At 31.1% G+C, this 25,582-nt stretch overlaps 1 protein-coding gene across 11 annotated transcripts in view; it reads left to right on the top strand.

Annotated features, from left to right (window-relative positions):
- LOC125074076 overlaps positions 1 to 9,511 on the top strand; it is a 77,715-nt gene extending 68,204 nt beyond the window's left edge. Inside the window, exons 13-21 of one of the 11 annotated variants that reach the window (XR_007120086.1) lie at positions 343 to 363; positions 716 to 892; positions 1,943 to 2,031; positions 2,583 to 2,680; positions 3,053 to 3,140; positions 3,779 to 3,994; positions 4,540 to 4,692; positions 7,926 to 8,021; positions 9,064 to 9,511. Coding sequence is in view for 9 of the 11 variants with exons in the window: in XM_047685308.1 (XP_047541264.1) it covers positions 343 to 363; positions 716 to 892; positions 1,943 to 2,031; positions 2,583 to 2,680; positions 3,053 to 3,140; positions 3,779 to 3,994; positions 4,540 to 4,692; positions 9,064 to 9,112 (891 nt within the window). In the remaining 2 variants the exon portion in view is untranslated. Of the gene's footprint in view, positions 1 to 342; positions 364 to 715; positions 893 to 1,939; positions 2,032 to 2,582; positions 2,681 to 3,052; positions 3,141 to 3,778; positions 3,995 to 4,539; positions 4,693 to 7,925; positions 8,038 to 9,063 lie in introns of all 11 variants that reach the window. The other 10 variants (XR_007120087.1, XM_047685313.1, XM_047685310.1 and 7 more) reach the window with 10 other exon arrangements.
- The last annotated feature ends 16,071 nt before the right edge of the window (positions 9,512 to 25,582 follow it).

Here is a 25,582-nt window from a genome sequence, read left to right as displayed (position 1 = left end):
TGATGATCTGCTAAATTATTATGTAAAAAATCATTTATTTGCTCTATCATATTTTAAGTAATTAGAATGTATGTATGTCGCAACCAAATTTAATTAGCCTTTCAATCAACAGCCTAGCCATTTTACTAAACGGCGTCGTTCAAAAAGCTTCCTGAATGTCATTCGCTAGTAAATTTTCAGTTCATATTATAGTTTGCTTTAGACTCTCCTAGAAAGTTCGGCTGTTAAATGAATGACTGATTGAGCTGGCGTGCGACATATTTGTTTGTGTTTTATTTAGAAGTGAATTAACATATAATTGATTTTATTTTCGCATGCCTGTGTGGAATTGAAACATCGCAGGAGCCGATGAAGTCGATAAAGGTGAGATTCCCTTGCATTTAAGCAATGATTGATACGTCATTTGCCTGTTTATCTTCATGTAATTATTGCCCTTGAAGTCTATGAAGAATATTAACTAATAACCTCTTTGAGCATGATTTTCGTTTCCCATTATTAATTTTTTTTTTTAGAAAATTGAGATTTTTAATATAGAAATTAAGTAAATTAAAGTAAATATTTCTCAATTAAATTAATTAATTTAATAATTATACTCAAATAACAAAATTAATAAATAAAATACTTTTAACAATTTTATTAATTTAAAAATCTCAAATTCCTATTATACCCGTGTGCAGTGTTGTCATACTAACAAAAAAAAAACCTCCCTAAAAAGGTGGAATTAACGGACTCCGGCAAATTCATCGAGGTTGAAAGAGAAGCTATGGAAAACAACCTTGAGATCAGAGATAAACCTAAAGAGAAACATCCCACCCCTAATCAATCTCCCGCCAAAAGTGTGAGGATAAAGGAAAATGGCGCCAAAGCTAATGGAGACACTGAGATGGTAAAAGTGTGTTTTTTTTAATTTCCTTTTTAATTGTTGCATGAAATATTCTTTCTTAAGTCTCAACTATTAAGCATTGAGCTTTATTTAAAAATTAATAATAATATATTAGTTGCATTAACCACATAATTTGGTTTCATTGTATTGAATAAAAACTTAAACATCAATTAAAATTAAGATGCAAAATATAAATAAAAATAATAATGTCCATTCGTGTAGTTTAGACATTATATACAAAATCAATACATTAAAAATACAACATCAACATAAAATCATATTTTACTTTGATAAGCATCAATTCTTCTTGTTCATAACTATACAAATTGGGTTATATTCTATAGATCTATAAATACATCCATGAATATGTCATTATATTTAGCACCAATTTCGTCAAAAATAACCATTAATACAACGAAAAGTTAAATAACGTCGGTTGTCTTACTGGTAACACTGACAAGCGTCAGGCGTTCCATTCTAAAAGGTAATATCATAATAGTAGTACTTGTTATCGACAGCGGTTTCATTCGCGTTGGTTGGTACGGTTCGAGTAAGAATGAATTTAAACAAACCTTAGATTTACGTATTCCATTCAATTTACAAATAGCTTCGCTATATTGTACACTATTAACGGTTCTTGATTAATATATCTTTATTAATAATACAACGCTATTCTTCTTAACTACTTATATCCACTTTAATTTGACTTCTCTTAATAGCGATAACGGCTTCGTCAAATATACGCAATTTTTTCGCAAATCCATAGTGATTATCATAGATTACTTAAGCTCTCGACCAATGATATCGCGTCAATTAGATTTTAAATGTTTTTATTTGGTTTTAGTCCTCTTAGTTGGAATAAACTATGTATGCCTGCTATTATAGATTTGCGTTTTTAATCTATGAAATTATTTGTATTTATGTTTATTTATACAGTCATGACGTTAAACGCAACAGCTTAATAAATTAATTAGTCTTATAAATTTAATTTATCGGTGACATACGAACTCTTTGGTTGAATACTACAGCTATATTTCTTGTGTGCTTATTTGCTAGCAGCAAGGCGATTTCGTGAACCAGGAAGCTCCCCCAGAACCCTTGCCGAGGCAAAAGAGAAAACGTGACTTCTTTGGAACTATTAAACGAAGGTAAGGACTGTCTGCTGTATAAAAGTATTGGACAATTTAAGTTTAACTTTGTTGGTGAAGGAGTTAAATTTTTTTTTTCAATTTTATCTATAAATAAAGATTTGGAGATATTTATATAAGTTAGTGAGTGAGAAGATATTTCATTAAATAATTGAATAGTTAAATAGTCAATTTTATATTTCAAACTAAATAAGGTCATTTGTGTATAGGCTTATTCTTTACAATGAAATGTGTTGCCAACCAAAATAACTATGATGTTCAATTTTTAAACTGTACATTGATATTTATATATACCTAATTAAAATGGCACCCATTTATGAGTTTATGTCAAATATGTCGTAGAAGATATAAGTGGCGTTCAGTGTAATTTTACTTTTTACAATTAAATCCTTCAATATATAATTTGTAAATAAAAACTAAGTTCGATATTAAAATAAATATTAAAAAAAATAACCATCCAAAATAATGCGTAATTTTATTACGTAATTTTATTTACTGGCAAATTTATAACTATTAAGGACACATATTTAATATCAAAAATGTAATTCCAGATTGGGTCGGTCGCGAACTCGTGGCCAGTCCCTAGAACAAGACGCGGAGATGGAAAATCAACGGATACGCAGCATCAGCGCTGAAAGAAACAGTCATGGTAAATTTAACTTTAGTTTTATTTAAGTCATGATAATGATTTTGATTGCGAACAACGTAGCCGATTGCGCTGGAGATATTAAAGTAGCGGCTCTTATATAGTATTATATTCCAATAGAACGGCATTCGCTCGGATTCGAAAGAGAACACTTAAACGTGCTTACAATTCTCAGTTAACAGTCCCGACATGTAAATTTCAGGTATTTTTTAAAAAAGATAAGATAAGATCATATTCAAATTTTTCGCCATCTACAAATCTGTACGTCGTCTGTTTATTTCGAACAGTACTCTCTTTTCGAAGTCGATTCTTAATCAAATACTTTTCTTAATAAGAATTCGGTCTTATGAAACATCTGCTTTATTAATTTTACAGAAAAAGCCTTAACACTGCCAAATAGGAACGTATATTCCGCGGGAGCGTCGCCCGCGCAGTCTGGAGACGAGTCAAGGACGTCTAGAAGGTTTGCACTAATATAGTTTTGTTTGACGGTACTTAATCGAAGTTGCCATCACTATAAAAATATTTTATTCTAAAATTTAATTAAAAATACCATCATAGACATTTCCAAATTTAAAATTTTTGATGATTTTGCACTAACAAGCCAAAACTTCTTTAAAACAGTAACTTACGATTGAAATGTAGTTATAATTACTAAGCTCAATAACAGCAACAAGGCTGTACTGCCTAATTTAAAAAATAAAACAATAATTTATATACATAATATATATAGAACGCGAATATATATTTTTAACAAAGCACTAAATGTGAATTTTTCTCTTTTTTCATCTGGCAACACTCACGCTGGGGATAAACGCACTCTGCAATCTGGTAACATTGGTTTGTCATAATCATTCTCTATAATTAATTTTCTTTAAAATGCATGAATTTTCTTGAATTATTCTCCCCTTTTAACGCTTCGATCATCCTTCTTTTTTCTACTTTTCATTCTTCTACATATTTCATTGCCAATTCATACGTTTTTTCCTGTCAAACTCAAAATGTCCAACTTTTATACTGATTACATATTTTCCAAAACTATTTCATAAATCAAATCATTATTTTTCATGTCATATGTGACCATTACAAAAAATAACCCAGTAGATCGTCCCTTAGCGAAGTCTCCGGATTCAGTACAGCATCAGCTCGTACCTTCATCCATGAGGCCTCTACCCTGGTTTTGGAGACCATAGAGGCCGGTATTAAGAAACACTACTTGGTACCACTGACAGTCGCACAAAGATCAAGATGGCGGCGGAAGGGTGTGAAACTGCATATTTATAATGAACATACTTTCATCGCTAAACATCTTAGTGGGTAAGTGATTATTATGGAATAATTTAATCTTTACTTTTAAAGAGATAAAATTTTTAAGTCTTCTCATATTTATTTTTATTAAAATGAACTAAATATTACTATTCTGAGTTATATCTGATTAATTAAACAGGACTAAACGTCTTGTTACTCTTTTTAATGACATATTTAAGAAAAAGATAACAATATATTTAGTCGGTTGAAATTAGGTTTAATTTCGTGATAAAAAATTCTCGACTATAAAATACAATATACGGATGTGCTTCAAACGATAAAAATAAAGTTCGGGTTCATTAGTGTGATAAAATGTATTTAGATAGCCTTACTTAGTAAGCTTTAAGTAGCTGTACTGTACTGTACTGTAGTCGATCAAGCATCGTGTGCATTGAGTATTAAGATTCTTTTCTCTAGAGGTTTAGTGGAGGTAATCGCGCAATGTGACTATCCGAATTACCTTCGTGGTTACATATGAATGATACTGAATATGCTGCGCAATTACCGTCGCATCTGACGCAAGCTCGTAGTCAAATGACGATACTTGTCCGCAGTGGCACAGTATGTGAGGTGTGCCACAAGACGGTAGCGCGCCGCCTCGGCAAGCAGGGCTACGAGTGCCGCGACTGCCGCATGCGCGTGCACAAGCACTGCCACGTGCGCGTGCCCGAGCCCTGCGCGCGCTCCACCGTGCACGACATGGAGCTGTGAGTACACACACACACCCACACACGCACACACACGCACACACACGCACCGATGTGCTCGACGGTATAGTCGCGCGTCTTTGGGGCTGCCACGTACATATACAATGAATTGTAAGTATACACACACTGAGAGCTGTACTACGATTTAGTGATTCATCACTAGTATTGTACATGTGCCTCCTCTACTAGTCACGTGACAGAATTCTGAGTAAATCCACAGTTAGTAATACCACATGTATGTGCTCCTGCCTACGATGTAGAATTACTGTGTACAATTGTAAGTATGTTTATAACTCGCACGGCCACGATTCAGTGTTGCTGTGAGTGGGGTGATTTAGTCGACTACAACAACCGCCTGTGAGTGTAATATTTATGTGATATTATTATTATAGGCAAAAATAATAATTATTAATACTGTAGTACTTACTATAACAAATTTAATGTTTTCTTATTGATATTATTATTATTAAAGGTAAATACCAATAATATTTTTAAAATATTAAATATAACAGCTTGATATACTGTAAATAAGGATTGATAAACAATTTAATTAACTAAATATAAGAAGTACTCAAAAATACATATTTAAAAGTAAATATAAAATCATAAAAGTGACATCTAATATTGGCGCCAAATTATCTGTCAAAATGAAAAAATATTAATTCCACAGATAAAATTAATAAATTTGTTGTAATTATTTAACATATGTATTTATGTATACATTTTATTTTATCTGGTTGCCTTCCAATGAATACGAGTCCGACATGTAATGGTAACCAACGACATAGCTAGCTAGAATCCATATACATTACATATATAATAATATATATCATGCTTTGTATATATTGATTGTAACCAATGTATGGTAAGTGTGCCACAAACCAGATTTCACTGGAATCGATTCATATCGATTTTGCCATTCGATTTTTAATCTATTTAAGAGATATTTTAAGTCTCTGTTTTTTGATAAAATGAAGTAAATGAAATCTGGTATTTACTAGTTTATATAGTTATGAATAACATCGTGCTGATGAAGAATCTTATCAACAGCAATTTCCAAAAGGAATGCATATGTTGTTTATTTCAAATTCTACAATTGTAAAAATGCGTGTTGTACTACATGTCTTTGCCTGTGTTATTTAAAAATTAAATTAGAATTATATACGGCTCCATATATATAAAAATTATTAATTCTTAATTAGCACGGTTAATTGAAAATTCTCATTGTAAACATATTAAAAAAAAAATCAATGTAATATTTTACAATCAAGTAGTAATCATGCTTTCTAGTAATTGATTATTTTACCAATGATAAACAACTTTTTGTTTAAAAGTTGCTTATAATAAGCGGCTAAAACATACATATAGTTTACGAGATCCGAAACGACAGAGAACTCGACTGAATGAATTAAATCAGTCAGCGGGTTGTCATTGTAATTTATCAGACGTATACAGATATCAAAATATCATATAGTTGAAACCGGTTTTCATTCAATCATTCCACGATCAGTTTGAATGATCGAATGTCATCGTTTTTTACGTAGGTAGTTGTTCTGTTGTATACTGACTAATTCTTAATTTGATTTTTCCATGCTTCTCTTGAACTAATTTATAAGTAAAAATCTTATTAAACTTTTCTGTTAAGAGAAAGAGATAGCACATATTGCCATCCCTTTCACTTTTTATGTTATTTAGTACTGTCAAATTAAATTAACTTAAAAATAGTTTACAACAGAATCGAGAAAAAGATATCTTTGTAATAAATCTCAGTAGAGTTCTCTGATACGGTAAAGTGTCACTATAAAAACGTATCTCTCCCATAAAGTGTATCTCGTAAACATTTTTCCTATTCATTTTCGCTATATTGCTTACGAATATTTTAATTTTCAATGCTGCCAAGGTCCCATTCCCATAGTTTTGGAAATGGAAGGTACATTTAGTTCATATAATATTAAAACGCTTTTATTGTTGTCTCGAGATGAACGAATATGAATAAATATTTAATCGATTATAATATAACTGATTCATTCGATTCTCAAAAAGATTCGATACAATTCGATTATCAAATAAAAATAATTTTGACAGATGACTGTCAAATAAGTGACAGTGCCATAACTAAATATTTTATAACGAAATAATCTGTGCCCTCTAGGCACAAATAAAAGCCAGAACGAAAAAATATATATTTTATAGATAAAACTCAATATATTGATAATTAGAAATATATATATTTAGTCTTTGTCATGATCGTTCATCTCTATGCTATTATATGTTACAGTGACGTGACTAGCGCATGCACTATTAAAAAAAAAAAGAAAATAATTATATTATGTAGCTATCACACAATTTATGAAAATTAAGAATAATAATTCCATTCAATATTATTGAATGTTTAAATTTAGTGACCGATGAATTGAACTGAAATTAATATTATTAAAAAAAAAATGTATTGTTTAATGTTAGTTTAAATTCGTGTATTTTTATTAATTTTGCGCTAGTGTCGTCTTAATAATCAATGTTTTATTGTCAGCTATGAAATATTATAAATTTATTTAAGACTATAAACTGACTTGTAGTCACTAAAATATGAATACTTGGTGGTAGGGCTTTGTGCAAGCTCTTCTGGGTATCACCATCTGATCACCTTGTACCGCTAAAAAGCAAAACCTGATATTGTTATGTTTCGGTTTGGGTGGTAAGGAAGCCAATGTAACTAAAGGCGGACATCTTAGTTCTCAAGGTTCATTGAACATTGGCGATATAAAGAATTATTACTATTTTCTACAGAACTGTTTCGTTTCCAAAAAGTGTTCGTAATTTTTATTTACCAAGCACTATTTTACCATTCGATTGGAGTTGAAATTGTATACCAAATCTTATAAACTCATCTTATAAATCTAAGTAAACCATAACCAAAGCAAATACAATTTAGTTGTATTTTCCTAATATTTTGAAGCTGACATGCATATAATGGTATAGAAGCAGCTAATTTTAAATAAATTTAGTTGTATGTTTATTTCTATATTTAATAATAAACAAAAACAAGATGGCTGATATGTCATTAGAAACAATACATCAAAAAACGTGCTTTTCTTATTTAATTTGCTTTTTCAACATTTAGAAGCTTTAAATAGTTTTTGTAATTTAAAAGTTGTAGCTGCAATATATCTATATTAAATTATAGTTTATTAATATATGTCATTATTAATAATGTTTAATAATTATTCTTCTAGATCCATGCTCCCAGTGTTAAGCGAATAAACCAGCTAAGCAAGAAGACTGCAAGAAAAATAAAACAAAAAAAATACAAAAAAATCAAAGCTATTCAGGTCTAAAAACACTAAAGTCTGTAGTCGCCTTTATAATCTGTTTGCCTTTTTGTGGCATGTTTATGTTGTATCTGTGGACTATATGAGATAGACAAATCATTGAGTCCTTTATTCTTTTATTAATGTCCTTATTTTGCTTTATGGATAGAGAAATTTCTTCAGCAATTAATTTTAACCTTCTATGTAAACTTTGTATGAAATTAATTATCATAGACAAACTTATCATTACTTTAAAAAAAAACTCTCGACCTATCAACTCTATGGCAATCATTAATTTCATTAATTAACAACTCTAGCAAATGTATGTGTATAATTTAATATATTTAGTCTTGTGTTCTTAATCATTTTTCAAGTTACTACAACGCTCATTATAATGTAGATCTGTCTCTAGTATATTATGAATAAACTTTGTTAATGAAGAAAAGTTTTTTAAAAGACAGGTCGAAACTAATAACATTGTCTATGGCAATTGTCTGTGTATTTATCGTCTTTGCCTTTTTCAAGAGCAAATTTAATAGCAGACTAATAGAAAAAAAAATGAAAGTCAATAAACGTTCTTCTATTTTGTGATATACATACATAATGAATTTAATAAATACACAATAATCCAATCATTATAACGGTCTGAAAAGTCAATGCCCGGTTCCTATATTTAACGAATCGTGTCTGTACACCAGTAACCGTACGTTTTTCAGTTACGATTAACGAGCTGTTAAATTCCTAAATGCACATACGTGTTTGTACGACTTTGAAACGTTTGAAACATTTTCATAAGGACGCTTTTGCTTTACACCTCGTTGACATTATTATAAACAAAATCGGTCATTGAAATTATAATTAAATGTTATCCAAGCATGCTCTCCTTAATTACCAACGTAGCTATAACGCATTTACCTTTTTTGAGCACATTTTATTTTTGAATAACAAGGTTTTTATTGGTTTAATAAATGCACATTCATTGCAGTGCTTTATGCTGTAATAACTCGATGTTTTTAAAGTGATTTAATGATAATCGTATTAATTATTATTTTCTTATTTATAGGGCTTACATCTCATCACCTTACACGGACAAGAACATAAGAATGTTGTGATCTTCGCCAGGCTTAAGCACAAAATATTAAAAACTATATACTTAAATTATTTAATTTATTAAGATTAACGAAGTACAACACCCATGTACTATACTTATACATTGTAAAGGCTTTTTTACAAATATATTTATAAATGTAAACATTATATGAAATTGTATATTAGCTGTAAGAATAAAAAGTAGTTTCCCTTATAAAAATTTCTAAAAAAAAAATTATTCCCGCTTTATCTCACATATTGGCGCGAAAGTTAGACTAGTTTAGGAATCGCTAGAGCCCACCTTAAAAACCATTTCCAAACGTTCACGTTACCATTAAAAAAAATTATCACGCCAAAGTTACAATCATGGAGGATTTATTAAAATCTCTACCTCATTTCTTCGAAGTTACGACAATACACATGAAATTTAAGGTTACCATATACATTATATTTATTTAAGATGAATTAATATAAAAAAAACTTGTTATTTTTAAATGTTATTTTACTGTTAGTAAACATCACAACTCGGTACTTATGTCTTTTAAATAACCATAACTTTGCTTTAAAAGTGCGATATAGCAAAATATATAAATATGAAATAGCTACTCTGTGACAGATAAATGTTGATTTAGTTATAAGTGCTTACGCACAAAATGATATTTGTTGTTAAATTGTGCAATAAAATTTAATAAAAACACGCTTCGTGCTTTTTTTAATATAAAAATTGCTATTTAATTACATGGCAACACCAGTGACACCACCATATTTTGTTCGTTTGTTTCTTGTATTTATCGATGTGTTTTAAGTTTAAAAAAGAGTGTTCGAATATGTTATTTTTGAAACTTTGCTACAAATATTTTAAAAATAAAACTGGTGACGATCGTATTAATAGTTTTTGATATATTTGTAGCGTTTTATTCTCATTTTGTTATAAAAAAAGTGATTATGTACATGACAATGTATTCTTGTAAAGATTGTTGAAGCATTAGATTACGTGGATACTAAATATTATTTATAAATGTTGGCAATGTGTTTTTGTAATTTTATTTTCAGTTCTTTTAAATAAAAATGCCTTTTTTAAAGTTTTTGTTTTGATTTTCCATCGTCCGTCCGCTTACGAATTTCCTGTTCATCCGAATGGTACAAAATGACGAATTGTATCAAAAGAGTTGTATCAAAATCGGCCAATTGCTGCTTAAGATAATAATAATAATAATAAAGCCCTTTTTATTCCTTAACATACATAGAAAAGTAAGAAAAATACATAAAAAATATACATAACATTACCTCTGTTAAGGCCCCTAGCGGGTATAGGCCTCCTCCAACAGTTTCCAGGTTTTCCTTGCCTGTGCTTTCTTCATCCAGTCTATTCCAGCAATTTTTTTAATTTCATCTACCCATCTTTCTTTAGGGCGCCCTCTGGCTTTCATGCCACTAGGACCGGACCAGCTTGTGACCAATTTTGTCCACCTTCCGTCAGTCGATCTTGCTAGGTGACCAGCCCATTTCCATTTTAGTCGTTTCATATGCTGGAGAGCATCTATCACTTTCGTTTTTTTGCGTATCTCTTCTGATTTCTGTTTATCCTTCAATCTTACATTTAGAATACTCCTTTCCATCGCACGCTGGGTCTTCTGTATTCTGTCCCTTGCATAGTTATTGTATATCCAAGTTTGTGATCCGTATGTCATGCAGGGAAGCAGACAGCCATCCATAATTTTCTTTTTCAGTTTCAAGGGTAGTTTTGATTTCATTATTTCTTTTAAACTCCAGAACTTAGTCCATGTCTTGTTTATTCTTCTATCAATTTCGTCCTTGTGTCTGAAATTACTGAATGAAATGTTTTTCTCCAAATATATATAGCTGTTTACATATTCTAGACTCTGTGAAATATTGGCTAATATAGGTGTTTGGATTGAGTTGGTCATTACTTTAGTTTTGGATGTGTTTAATTGTAATCCTATACTGTTACTTATTTCGCATAGATCTGTTATCATTTCTTCTAATTGCTTAGCTGATTTTGAGAAGAGAATTATATCATCAGCAAATCTAAGGTTATTAAGGTATTCCCCATTGATGTTAATACCTTTTTGTTTCCAGTCCAGGTCTTTCATAATGTGTTGTAGAACTGCTATAAATATTGTAGGTGATAGCGGGTCACCTTGTTTCACACCTCTACGTATATTGATTATAGGCCCCAATCTGTCTAGCTTTACACGGCTTACGCTTTTGCTGTAGATGTCTTTTAGGATGTTTATATAAGTTATGGGAACCTCTTGCTGTTCTAGGGCTTGCCATAAGCTGTCGTGCGATATGGAGTCAAAGGCTTTTGCATAGTCAATAAAAGCTAAGTATAAGGGTTGTTGGCGTTCTTGATGTTTTTCAATTACTTGTTCTAGAGTATGGATATGATCGATTGTACAAAAACCTTTTCGGAATCCTGCCTGTTCCACGGGTTGGTATTTCTCTATCTCTGTCTCTATTCTCTTATTTAAACAGGATGCGAATAATTTATACATAGTTGGGAGTAAGCTTATAGGGCGGTAATTACAAATATCTGATGCGTCGCCCTTTTTATAAAGGAGTATTATTCTTGACTCCACCCATTTCGCAGGTACTATTTGCTCTTGGAGGATTTTATTAAAAAGATTTGAAAGAGGTCTAGCTAATAAATATTTTCCGGATTTGAGAGCTTCGTTGGGGATATTATCATGTCCAGGACTTCTTTGTTGTTTAAGCCTGTCTATGTGTCTTATAATTTCCAAGTCATCGAAGGGTTTGACTAGTGATGTTGTTGTATTTTCTATTTGTTTTTGGTATGTATTGGTTTTGTCGTTATATTTTTTGTAGCTATACAGATCTTTATAGTAATCTGAGGCAGTATTAACAATATCTATCCTTGTTTGCGTAAGTTTTTGAGGGTCTTTTAATTTTATTTTTGGAATCCACGTTTTACTATTATTCAGTCGTTTAAAAGCTCTCTTTTGACTTCCAAAATTTAATAAGTTCGATTCTATTATTTTCATTCTATAGGATTCATAGTCTTTTTTTTGTTTTTTTTTTTTTTTTTTTTTTTTTTTTTTTCTTTTTTTTTTAAGAGCTTTGTCGCTAAAGCGACTATGTCGCTCTGTTAGTGCACAAACGGTGTATATACATTTCTTAGTAATAAGTTTATGGTCGTTCTATCAAGGCTTGGTAAACTATCTTATACAATTGTTTTGCAGAGTTTGACTCAGGAACTGATAAAATGCTATTACACTCGCCAACGTTCATGTGGAATAGTATACTGCTAAAAAATTGACGTCGCTTATTTTCGTTCCGAACACATTCCATTAAAATATGGTAGACGTCTTCCAATATCCCACAAACGGAACAATAAGGGTTGGGAGATTTTCCCATCATATGGCGAAATTTATTTAATGGAATGTGTCCAGATCTTAGGCGTAGAGCAGTCACAATGTCCTTTCTACCCAGTGAAACGGTGTCGATCCAAGGTATAGTAAGAGGTTGAAACTGTATGGTCCTAAACCAGATGCCTTTATCTTTCGACTTTTTATCAAAATATTCCGCCCACAAGTCAAAACATTTATTTTTAATCACATGCAGACATTCAGTATAACAGGGTTTTACAAAAATTTCAACACCTTCGTAAGTTCCGATTTTAGCGAGTGTATCCGCTATCTCATTACCTACTATATTCACATGGGATGGAATCCACTGCAAAGTAATTATTTTGCATTGTTGTTTTCTCAAATAGCATATTTGTTTTAAAATTCTAAAGGCTACGGGAGTACTTCTAGCATTAGATGTACATCGAGCTATGTGTTGAAGGGAACTTTTAGAGTCTGAGAAAATAACAAATTTATCATAGCTAATAGATGATATATACGATAAGGCTTCAGAGATAGCTAATAACTCAGCATGCATTATTGAAATATTGCAATTAATTTTAAAACCCATACTATCTGATGATTCCGCGTCAAAAAAAGCTGCACCTATCAGTTGACCATCTTTAGAACCGTCCGTAAAAATTTTATAGTAGTCATCATAAGTTTCATTAATAAAATTGTTACAATAATTATTTAAATAATTTATGGTATAGGTTCTTTTAGGTTTATTGATATGTACTATATTTGTTTTAATTACGTTTGCAATATCTATATTACTAGTCCATGTGTGAAAAGAAAAGAAATCTAGGAAATTAGTGCTATGAACCTCAATACATTTAATAATATCGTAGACTTCTAGTAATAAAGGTTTACGTTTTCGTTGCCATAAATTTATTATATTCAAAGCTGAAAACTGCTCTAGTTCTTGGATTACTGGGCTATTTGTAAAAGATTTTGATTTTAAGAGAAATTTACCGGCTAAATAGAATCTACGGAAACAAAGCGGTTGAACACACAGATCACATTCCATCACGTGGGTCGGAGTAGACTTAATGTAACCCCCGATAATTCTTAAAGCTCTATTTTGCATTTTATCCAATTTATTCAAATGAGAGACACTACTGTCGTTATACAAAAAACAAGCATAATCTAATCGACTTCGAATAATGGACAAATATAGTCGTCTCAAATGTTTGGGATGAACGCCCCAGCCATAACCAGCTAAAACTTTAAATACGTTAAGAAATTTAGAGATTTTTTCACAAGAATAATTAATCTGTTTAGCCCACCTAAGAGATCTGTCTAACCATAATCCCAGGTATTTTATTTGTTCTACCATAACCAAAGAAGAATTATTTACCAAAATCTTAACTGAATTTCTACTATGACCTTTTCTAAACACACAAACTTTACTTTTCGTTGATGAAATATCTAATCCTAATTTAGCAATTACCTTAACAAATTTATTCACACCTATTTGAAGTTCTCTTTCTGCCTCGATAACATTTTTACGCGTTATGTACAAAACAAAGTCGTCAGCGTATTGTGAAATATGAACATTATTAACTGATTTACATATATCAATTGTTGCAATGTTAAACAGCAATGGAGATAATGGATCTCCTTGCGCTATACCCTGACTAGTTTTTCTAGAAATAGTTAAATCGTTAATTCTGATCCTAAGGTATCTTTTTGAGAGAAAATTCCATAAGTAACGGCAAAACATTGCACCCACGCCTAATTTGTCTAATGTATGTAACAATGTATATATATCTATGTTATTATATGCGTTATCAATATCCATGAAACACCCGACAGTTACGAAGTTTTTACAAAAGCCTGTTTGTATCCTAGTCACAAGTACGCTAAGACTATCCATTGTAGACCGTGCCCTTCTAAACCCTACTGTATCTGAAGAAAAAATATTGTTTTTTTCCATGTACCACTCTAACCTTTTATTTATAATTGAATGAAAAATTTTACAAATACAGGAAATTAAAGAAATTGGACGAAAAGTTTTAACATTACCTGAATTAGATTTAGATTTAGGAATGGGGACGATAGATATGTCCCGCCATTGCTTTGGTACAACATTTGACCCAAATATTCGGTTATATAGATTAAGTAATATGTTTTTCGCTACAATTGGTAAACGCTTGATCATTGAAAATGAAATTTCATCATGTCCTGGAGCAGTATCTTTAGATTTTATACATGTTTCTAATTCAAGTAAAGAAATTTTGCGTTCTAAATTTTCATTGTGCGATGTGAAGTTTGGTGAATTTCGACAACTGAAATCTGGGCACAAGTTTCGTAATAAATTATTAGCATTTGCTTCACTAATCGGAGATCTTTGAATTTTATAACCTTTAAGCCATTTCATGCGTTCCCACATTTCGGAAGTTGTAGAAAGCTCTTGCAAGGACGAACAAAATTTTTGCCAAGCTTCATTTTGTGCTATTCTAATAAGTCTTTGAGTCTGTTTTATTTTATCATTTAAAATGCTTAAATTACGCGGTATAGGATTACGACGAAAATTTCTTAGGGCAATGCGACGAATGGCCACTGCTCTTGATAGCTCAGGTGTCCAGTATGATTTAGGAATAAATTTAGTGTCAGGGTTTCGACAAAATCTAATGTAGGGAATATATTTGTCGGCAGCTGTGTTTATAAGATTAATAAATACATCATAATCCTTTTGAATACCATCTGTAAAATTGAAACTTAAAAAAAGGAGTTCTAAATATTCACGATAACCAACCCAATCGGCGCGTTTAAAATTACGTTTCTTTAATATTTTTAATTCGCAATGTACTGAAGTACTCAATTTAATAATCATATGATCACTGCCAAGACATTCATTAGTGACTGTCCAATTAAATTCCAATGAAATATCTGAGCTGATTAAACTTAAATCTGGCGATGACTTGCGTAAAATATTTCCGGTCAATTGAATTCGAGTAGGACTACCGTTGTTAAGCAGGACAAGATTACTTTCCAGTAACGAATCATAAATTTGAACACCTCTAGTATCTGATTTACAAGACCAGCTTATGTGATGGCCATTAAAATCGCCTAACAATAATGATTTCCGGTTGGCGAGCGAAAATAAATTCTCCCAATCTCGTTGAGTTGTTTGTACATCACTAGGGCAATATATTGAAAAAATGTATTCAATTTGTTTGCAATTTAATATCTTAACCCCTACAATTTCGATACCATTGTTGTCAACTTCTACGTCGATTGAATGAGCTTGAATTGATTTGTGAATAAAAATTGCTACTCCACCATAAGAATTATCTCTATCATTTCTAAAAATATTATAATTGACTACTTTTATAAAGGCATCTGGTTCGAACCAAGTCTCACTAACCACCGCGATATGGATCTTTTCTTGAATCAACAAATGTTCAAATAATTTTAATTTTGGTCTTAGGCTTCTACTATTCCACTGAATAATATTTAATCTGACGATTTTTTTAACATTATCATCCATTGCATTGTATATAATTAAATAATGTCTTAACTAGAGGAACATCTGAAAAAAAATTAACTACTACTAAGGTAACCCACTCAATTATTTTTTGCACAATTTGTTTAAATTTAGATGAAATACTTATGTTTTTCTGAAAAATAATACATTTAAGTTTATCAATCAATTCCCGATGTAAATTAATTTCATCTTTAGAAAGGTTCTCATCATTATTGTTAGGTAAATTATCTTTATGACACTCATATTCTTTTTCATAACTATTCTCAGAATCCGATGACACTTCTATGTCTGCATACACATTTTCAGCACATTTAATAGTTTTCTTCTTTTTCTTCTTCTTCTTTTTAATATTTTTTTCATTTTCGAAAGGTTTGGGATTCTCAGAAACATTCTGGGTGACATTTTCCATTTTAGGATAATCTGATGACATAGGCAAAGTAGGCGCGTACACATGATTTATATTAGGCTTTGAAGGAATTGTATCTGACTGAAAAGTTTGTAAAAGCGGCGAAGGAGGAACATAAATACTTAGAGCTTTCAAATATGAGCAATTGAACTCCGACATTATTTCTCGAATCCTTTTTTCTTTTTTAAAAACGGGGCATATTTTATCCAAGGGCATATGATTTCCTTTACAATTACTGCATATGAAAAAATTACTTTCACAATTCATGTGATTTTTAGTGCACTTGGGACAAATGATTTTATTAGATGGGCACATTTTATGTGTATGTCCAAACCTCCAGCAACGAGAACATTGAGTCACCGGGAATACATAGGATTCTACTTTAATTCTAAGGTCCAGGAGGTATACATGCGCCGGAATATTTGGTCCTTTAAATCCAATCTTGATAGTTTCGCTAGGAAACCAACCATCCTCTTTACGGCGGTTTAAGCGCTGTACCGTTAAAATTTCGAACTCACAAGATAAATTATTCATTATTTCTTCATCTGATAACTCTACATCAATATTTTTAACAATGCCATATGATAAGCCCATCTCCCATGATTTTTGACATCGCCACCCCATATCTTTAAATATTTTACACTTTAAAAACTTTTCTGCACTAGATTCTTTATCAAAAGCTAATCGGATTTTGTATGGATTTATGTATTTAACTTTAATAATATCCATTATTTGATTATCACGTAAAATTTTGGCTAAAGCGAATTGTTTCGGCAATACTTCTTTACTAGTAATGCTAATTTGTATTAAGTCCTCTTCTGAATTATTGACCGTCCTGACTTTTTTCTTAATGCGTTTTGAAACTTGCTGCCACTCTTCATTACATTCTTCTATCTCGTTGCGTATACGTTTTTTATTTATTTCTATCATATCCATATCCTCTTCCAGATTTATTTGTTCAACATAAGTTTTTTCTATGCAGTTCATGTTATCGTCGATCTCATTCAAATGGTTTGTTAAGTCATTAGTACTCAACATTGAACCTTTAGCCATTGTCAACAGCAGTCATTATGCGTTTGTACACTAATACAAAGGCAGCGATAACACAGTATTACGGAGAATCGGTTGAAGCAGTCGTAAACAACAAAAAAATTATTTATCTACTCGCTTCACACACGTCGTACTCTAACCGTTTGTGCATTAACACTGAGTTTTTTGTTTGTAGTTTTGTAAAGACTCGAGAGTTTTTGCTTTTCTTCTCTGCTTTTCGGATGCTTACGTTGTAATTCGTTTCGTTTTTTTATCATATCCTTTGTTTCTGCTGATATTATATTTCTTCTTTCTTGTTTAGTATTTGTGTTTTTTATGCTTTGCGTTATGGCTGACTCTATTTTATTATAGTATGAAGTCACATCGTCATTTTCACACCAAGTTGTTTTGTGTAATTCAGTTTTTAATAAATTTACATAATTATTAATAATCTCTTCTCCCTGTAGTAAAATTCGATGACTTCCGAATTTTGCTCAGCTTAACTTCTGTATTCCTAAGTTAAGTGTGCCACGTACTAATTTATGATCGCTCGTGAATAGGTCATTGTTTAATGTTTCTATATTTGAAAATTTTTTTTTGGTTTATTACTGAGAATATAGTCTATTTGGTTTTTTGTATTGCCATCTGGACTAGTCCAAGTCCATAATTGTTTTTGCTTTTTCTTGAATAATGTATTTATTACGGTAAGTTTGTATTCCAGTGCGTATTGTAGAAACCGGTCACCTCTTTGATTTCTATTGCCATAACAATATGGTCCCATTATTAAGTTTTCGTTTTGCTTTCTTTGTCCAATTTTTGCATTTAGGTCCCCCATTGTAATTATTAATCTGTTAGCGAACTTATGAGCTGTTTGCAATTGGTCGTAAAAGGATTTAATTTCATCTTCATTTGCATCCTTTGTTGGTGCATATACTTGTATTAATGATAATTTTGTTGTTTCAAATTGAAGGTTTAGTATACATACTCTTTCTGATATTCCAATGTAGTTCTGGATATAAGACTTATATTTCTTTTTAATCAAGAAACCAACACCGTGTAGGTTTTGTTTCTCCTGTATAGCAAAATATATTTTCATCAAATTCTATGATGTGGTTTCCAATTTTTCTAACTTCTGCTAATCCAATAATATCATATTTGATTTTGTTTATGGAATGTTGAAGTAATATCATTCTTTGTGGTGATGAGAGTGATCTCACATTATATGTGCATATATATAGTTGTTGTAATATTGGAGGGTTATAGTCTTTAACTCCCACGGGGACAAACCGTATTGGGAGATTGAGAGGGGCCTTTTGTGACTGCTATTCTGTTTCATAGTGCTCAATACTTTCTTCTTGCTTGTTCCTTTCAGAATTGTATACAAGTTTTGGTTTTTGTAGGAGATAATTTTTCATTGTTGTTGTTCTACTTTTTTTAGCAGTTTTATTTTTCTTCCCTGGACTATTTATGCTATTTTGTAACATTATTTCGGGAGACTCAGACAAAATCCTTTTGTTACTGTGGTTCTGCATTGAATTCTTGTTTTTATCAGCTGACAAGACAATGAGCTTATCATATTTTATAAAAACTGTGTTACCTGCTTCTTTTTCCTTTCGCAATTGGGCCTGTAATTCTCTGCGTTTGTTCAAAACCTCCAGTGGGTAGTCCTGTTTTATATAATATGGCGAGTTTTTTAGGAATTTTTGATTTTGCTGGATTTTTATTTTGCATCCCATCGTGCTAAACGTAACAATAACAGGTCTGATTTTTTCGCCTTTTTTCCCAATTCTTCTGACAGCCTCGATACAATTTTCATATTGAAAACCAAAATAGTTTTTTATTATGCCTATTATTATATCTTCCAGGTCGTGGTACGATTTTTCGCGTTCTTCCACTCCAAAAACTACCAGATTTTTCCGTCTTGTGTATCTTTCAAAATTCTTGATTAATAAAGTATGCTCCTCCAGTTTCTTTTCTAAGTGTTGATTTTTAATTTCCAGGTTTTTAAACTTAACATTTATGTTATTGTTAATAGTAGTTTTTATATCCTCCTTCATTTCGCGCATTTCTATTTTTTGTTGTTTCATTTCTTTCTGCATGTTTTCCAATATGATTTTTAATTCATCCATGTTTACAGTATATTGGTAAATAATTTGTTAAATTGCAATAATATAATAAAAAAAAAAAAAAAAAAAAAAAAAAAAAAAAAAAAAAAAAAAAAAAAAAAAAAAAAAAAAAAAAAAAAAAAAAAAAAAAAAAAAAAAAAAAAAAAAGTCTACATGTATTGTCGGTCGCTGGCCGGGATCGATCTTGCTTTGGTCGATTGGACGCAGTCTTTGAGAACCACTACGCCAATTAAACGATTTGGTGAAGTTTAAGAACTGTATCTACTAGATTAAGTGTATTTTTAATTGTGTTGGTAGTTTATTTATTATTATGTTTAGACCACCTTCACTTTTATAAAACACTTATTTTTTTTTTTTTTTTTAAAAAAATTTATAGTTAGTTACTTTATAGTTTTTCACTTTTCACTTTTACTAATTTTTTGTTCCATATTATAATATTGTCTTCAATAATATTGTAGCGAAGTCATTTTTAAAGTATTTCGTCACTAATATTCGAACTTCATTTTTCAGCTTTTTATTATTTATTTTTCAAGTGTTTCGCTTAGATAACTTTACCGCGGATGAATTAATAGTAGAACTGCAGTTTTAACACAACAACAATTACTAATTCTGATTTTTAATTATTAAAAAAGATTTTTTTTGTCGGATCGACAGCTATCGTGTTGTTTGCAGCGCCCTCTCCCGAAAAGATTACCTGAATTGCTGCTTAATATTATGCTTAATATATACCAAGATTGCTGCTTAAGATAGCGATATAATAAATTCATCTAGCCTATGATGGCGATGATAGATGCAGCTTTCGCGGTATTGACTGGTGTTGATACGGCTCGCCTAGTGTATTTTCGTTATTTACACAGTCGCCATTTAATGTCTAATTCAGCCGGTATACCATTTTAATATTGCAGAAGAGGACTATTCGTACATTTTATAACCTGGGCCCAAAAGATTAAGATGTAAAATTAAATTAATTAAAATAATGGCTTATTTTTCAATTGGTTTTTGATAATGTTATGTTTGTACGCAAAATCATAAACAATTTTTCTAGAAATTACTATTAATAATAGAAACAACATCAAAATCAAAATATACTTTATTCAAATAAACACTTTTGAATCAACGACAATTATTTTAAAAGTATAGGTAGCTACTTACCATAGTTACCATCGGTTCAGTATGTAGATTCTACCGAAAAAAACTGGCTAGAAACTCTGTAGTTTCTATTTCCAACATTTAAAATACAAAGTTATATTCTATTTATTAAACTAATAGACGAGCTGTATCGATATCAGTTAACTGTTAATAGCACCTTTAACATAGAATAGAAAAGAATAATTGATCTTTGTGGAACACCCATTTTTAGTATATATTCAGAAGATTTTATTCCATTAATAGAAACTACTTGGACTCTGACTTCAGTATGAAAGCCATGAGATCAAGAACTTTACCTTTTACATCGTCATATTTGACCTTATGTAAAAGTGTTTTCTCTTCTACACAAATGCTTTAGACAACTCGACGTAGAATAATTCAGTAGCATTCTATGATTTTCTCATGCATCGTAGATATGCTCGAGTCGTGTCATTCCCGCAGAGCTTTGTTTAGTAAATCGCCTGGAATACGTATAATGTTTGTTTACCTTTATTCCCTTTTCAATTGGAATAGCCTGTACGTTAGTTATATAGTCTAATAAGAAATTGTTATGATTTCGTCATCATCAATATGAAGTATAACTACAAAGGCGATGTGCAGACGGCACACCTCCATATCACCCACTCATCAGGCGTTATGCCACAAGACAGCAATACTTGAAATCGTTGTGTTTCGGTTTGAGTGATCCAGTGTAACTACAGGCACGAGGGACATAACATCTAAGTTCCCAAGGTTGGTGGCGCATTGGCGATGTAAGGAATGGTTAATATTTCTAACAGCGTCAATGTCTATGATTGGCGACATTTGTCGGCATTTACATATAACATAAAAAAGACGGAACCTGCACGTGCCGGATAGTACTAATCGACCACATGTGTATTCAACACGCATTAGAACAGCCTAAACTCCAAATCTGCTCTTAGGTATATAATTGTATTTAACTAACATTACTGTATTTTTAGATGTTGAAAAAGAGTAACTACTGAGTTTCTTGCCGGTTCTTCTCGGTTGAATCTACATTCCGAACCAGGGGTAGCTTTACTTAATATAGTTTGTTAAATAACGATTCATAAGTGCTTGTAAAAGCCTTGAATATAGTATATTTTGATATTTTGGTTCATCGAGGATGTTGGATCTTTTTGTCAATATGTCTACACAGCTAAGCATCCACGGTCCTATAGCCAGGGCCAGATTATCCATTAGCGAATGTAACTTTCTAGGGGCCTCTAGGCAGGTAAATTTAAGGAAGACATTATTGAAGATAAATATTTCTCAATTTTGAATAAGATTATATCATACCTTACCGATACAGTACGAAAAACATCTTTGTGAATAAAATTGCGTTTTGATAGAATCATCATTTTTTTTTTTAGCATTAGCAGCCCGTAAATGTCCCACTGCTGGGATAAAGGCCTCCTCTCCCCTTGAACCTTCTCCAGGTTTGGAGCATATTCCACCACGCTACACCAATGCGGGTTGGCGGAATACACATGTGGCAGAATTTCGTTGAAATTAGACACATGCAGGTTTCCTCACGATGTTTTCCTTCACCGCCGAGCACGAGATGAATTATAAACACAAATTAAGCACATGAAATTTCAGTGGTGCCTGCCTGGATTTGAACCCGAAATCATCGGTTAAGTTGCACGCGTTCGAACCACTGGGCCATCTCGGCTCAATCATCATCGTCAGATTAAAATAAAAACTGTGTCCTAGTAAAATTGTAAATTGTCAGATCGACATATTTCCTGCGCGCGCTTTGTTGATAACCACAATTGCGATTTTTGTAAAGAACAAAGTAGCCTCTTATCAAAATTAAGCAACTCAGGGATTCTGAACTTCCTTAAATATTATTTTAGCAAATTAGAAAAGGAATTGTATGTATATAGGAGAATGTTCGTTCCAACCCGCATTGGAGCAGCGTGGTGGAATATGCTCCAAACCTTCTCCTCAAAGGGAGAGGAGGCCTTTATCCCAGCAGTGGGACATTTATGGGCTGCTAATGCTAATAGGAGAATGTTCAATGAGCAAATCGTAATTCCTGGTTCCCTATAAAAAGTGAAAGGACGTCAAAAGTGAAAAGACCCGTTTTAGTTAGAAAAGAGCATGAGCGTAAAGGTATGGAACGGAAGAGGTTTACCTAAGAAGATATGGATAGACGTGAACGATCAGATGATGAATAGAGGAGAATAGAAGACATGCAGCACCGCCCAAATAGTTTGGGACGAGGGTGGGGAAAATAGAGGTGGGAAATAAAACAAATCGTCTTACGTATCATTTTATTGACTCCAGCATATGTACAAACATCAAGCTAGCACTCCGTTGTAAACGCCAGAAGCTACTATTGTATATATCAGTTGACTATTGATAACTTATATAGAATCATAGAAATTGATCGTTTTAGTGTATTGGCAGTGTTCTAAGGATTCTTAACATTATGGCGTTTACAAACCCGGTCGACACTCATTCGTATTTAACATATATCAGATAACGATTACGCGACTATTTTCATAAATTTCGATAACACACAAACTCTAGACTGAATGCAGTAAATAATGTTTCATAGGAATCACTAGTTATTAAATTAATATATGTATTTCGTTATATAATATCATAAATTATAACTTTTATAAAACATACTGTCTATGATCTAATACAAAATTTAATTAAAAAAAAAAAAAAACACTTTTCTATACTGTACGTAGTATTATAAAAAGTTGCCATTACAAAAAAAAAAACTGAACTGAATTAAAATTTGAAATAAAAGGAGAAATAAAAATAAAAACAAAAGAAATGGGATCACAAAAAAATAATATAATTCGTAAAGGGTAGGTATTTACAATAATCCGAGTGACTACGAAAACCATCAATTAGTATAAATTGAATTACATACGTCTTGTGGTAACCTTAACTAGAGCATCACTTACCACCACGCGTTTACAACATTACCGCCACATATCAAATATATATACAAACATTTAAGCCTTCGATGACGAAAATATTAAATTAATTACAGAAATAAAATAAAAAAAAAAATCATCTTAATAATATACAAAATTGTTCACAATCAAAATTTAACAAAATCTTTTAAAGAATAAAACTTATACAATTGATGTACACAAAAAAATATTTTGTTCTAATATCGTCCCAAATAAAAAAAAAATAGGCGAACTTCCACGATCTTAGTTATTAAATACATACATTTAATTACAGCGGTAATATTTTAAAGCCATCATTTGGATACAACATACAAATCATTTGATAAAAATTAACCATCCGACAAACAATCATTCGTTATTAAGAATTAATTACACAAATTAGTATAGAGGCGCTAAAAAAGTGCGCGGTAGTGCAACGGCCGAGTCAGCGAGGATATAAAACATATCTCACGATATATATTTTAATTTACAATTAAAAACATCATCGATTACACAATAAACACTTTAAAAATAAATCTAATAAAAGCTTTTATGCGAACATGAAACAAAAAAAAAGCTCAATGTTAGGCGATTTCAAATATTCATCGAAAATGGCTTTTTTTTTATTTACCTTTAATCATTTCTATATATATGTATAAACTATGAATAAATACACAATCTTTGACATAACTGAGACCGATACGAATAAAAAAAATTGTATAAACGTCATTACCAACGTAAATTTGGTTAGTTTAAATTTTTAATACTATTTTTTTATCTTACACTTTATATTATATATATTTATATATATTATATATCACTAATGTATGATTTTATGAGATTGATCGCGTTTGTAAAATAAGAAAACAAACGGAACTGTTATGGTTGCGAGATTAAAACGCAAACGTTAAATATACGGATCTGACAAGTGGGCGGGGCCTAATAAAAATGGCCGACATTATGGTACAGATATATCACATACATTTTAAGGAAATATAATTATAGATAGTGATCACTGAAAACATTACAATTTCTATTAAAATTTATTGCATAAAGTTAGACTGAAACTTAAGATTTTTAAATTTTATTAAATTTGTTTGTAGTTCAATAATATGATTACAGATAATACTACAAAAAAATGCAGTTCTTGCTAGCTATTAAAATTAAAGTTTGTTCTTCAACTATCACTTTGAACGATTACGTTTTATGCTGGCAACAATAAAACCATTATAAATGCAACGTCAGTCAAATAAAAATTGGAATTAAAATATGCTATATCAGCACCATCATTCTAAATTAAAAAAAAAAAACGCATCCAAAAAGTTTTTCTATATTTATCCAAAAATGACATTGAGAAAATGAAGAATAGAGCCGTTTTATTTGTTCTGATGTCGATTTGTTAGTGTACGAGGGATATGACAACAGGGCCGGATTTATTATAAAAAAATCATTAATGACACGACGTTGTTAAAAAAAAACTTTACAAATATTTACTAAAGTTTAAACAAATATTTCAGATAACGGTTCTTCGACTCTTCGCATACTTAATCCGGCCCTGTTTATATAGTTCAAATCAATAGAATTTATACGACATAAATATTAATATGTAAGTTAACAGATAATGTCAAATTAAACATAAGTTTCCAATTAGATCCAAGACCTTACTTTATACATCCGTAGAATTAAATATAATTTTGACAATGACTAATTTACTGTTTAGATTTATTTTTGGGCTTAATCTGGTTTGGCATCTGAGCGATGCATGAGTAAAACAAATGCCGAGCGGTCAGCAAATACATATACGTTTAGTTATAAATAAATTGCTGACTAGTATCTGACAACACTCAAATTATCAACTGTTCAGAATTAAATCAAATATATATATAAATATAAAAAAAATGTGTTGGTTTGGTTTTCGTGCGTATTCTATTGAAAAGAACTATATGTACATATCGTCGTATAGTTATGAACATTGTTAGTTTA

This window comes from Vanessa atalanta, chromosome 26 (genome assembly GCF_905147765.1).
Source record: "Vanessa atalanta chromosome 26, ilVanAtal1.2, whole genome shotgun sequence".
Lineage (NCBI taxonomy): Eukaryota > Metazoa > Arthropoda > Insecta > Lepidoptera > Nymphalidae > Vanessa > Vanessa atalanta.
This window is presented reverse-complemented; position numbering and strand designations above follow the sequence as displayed.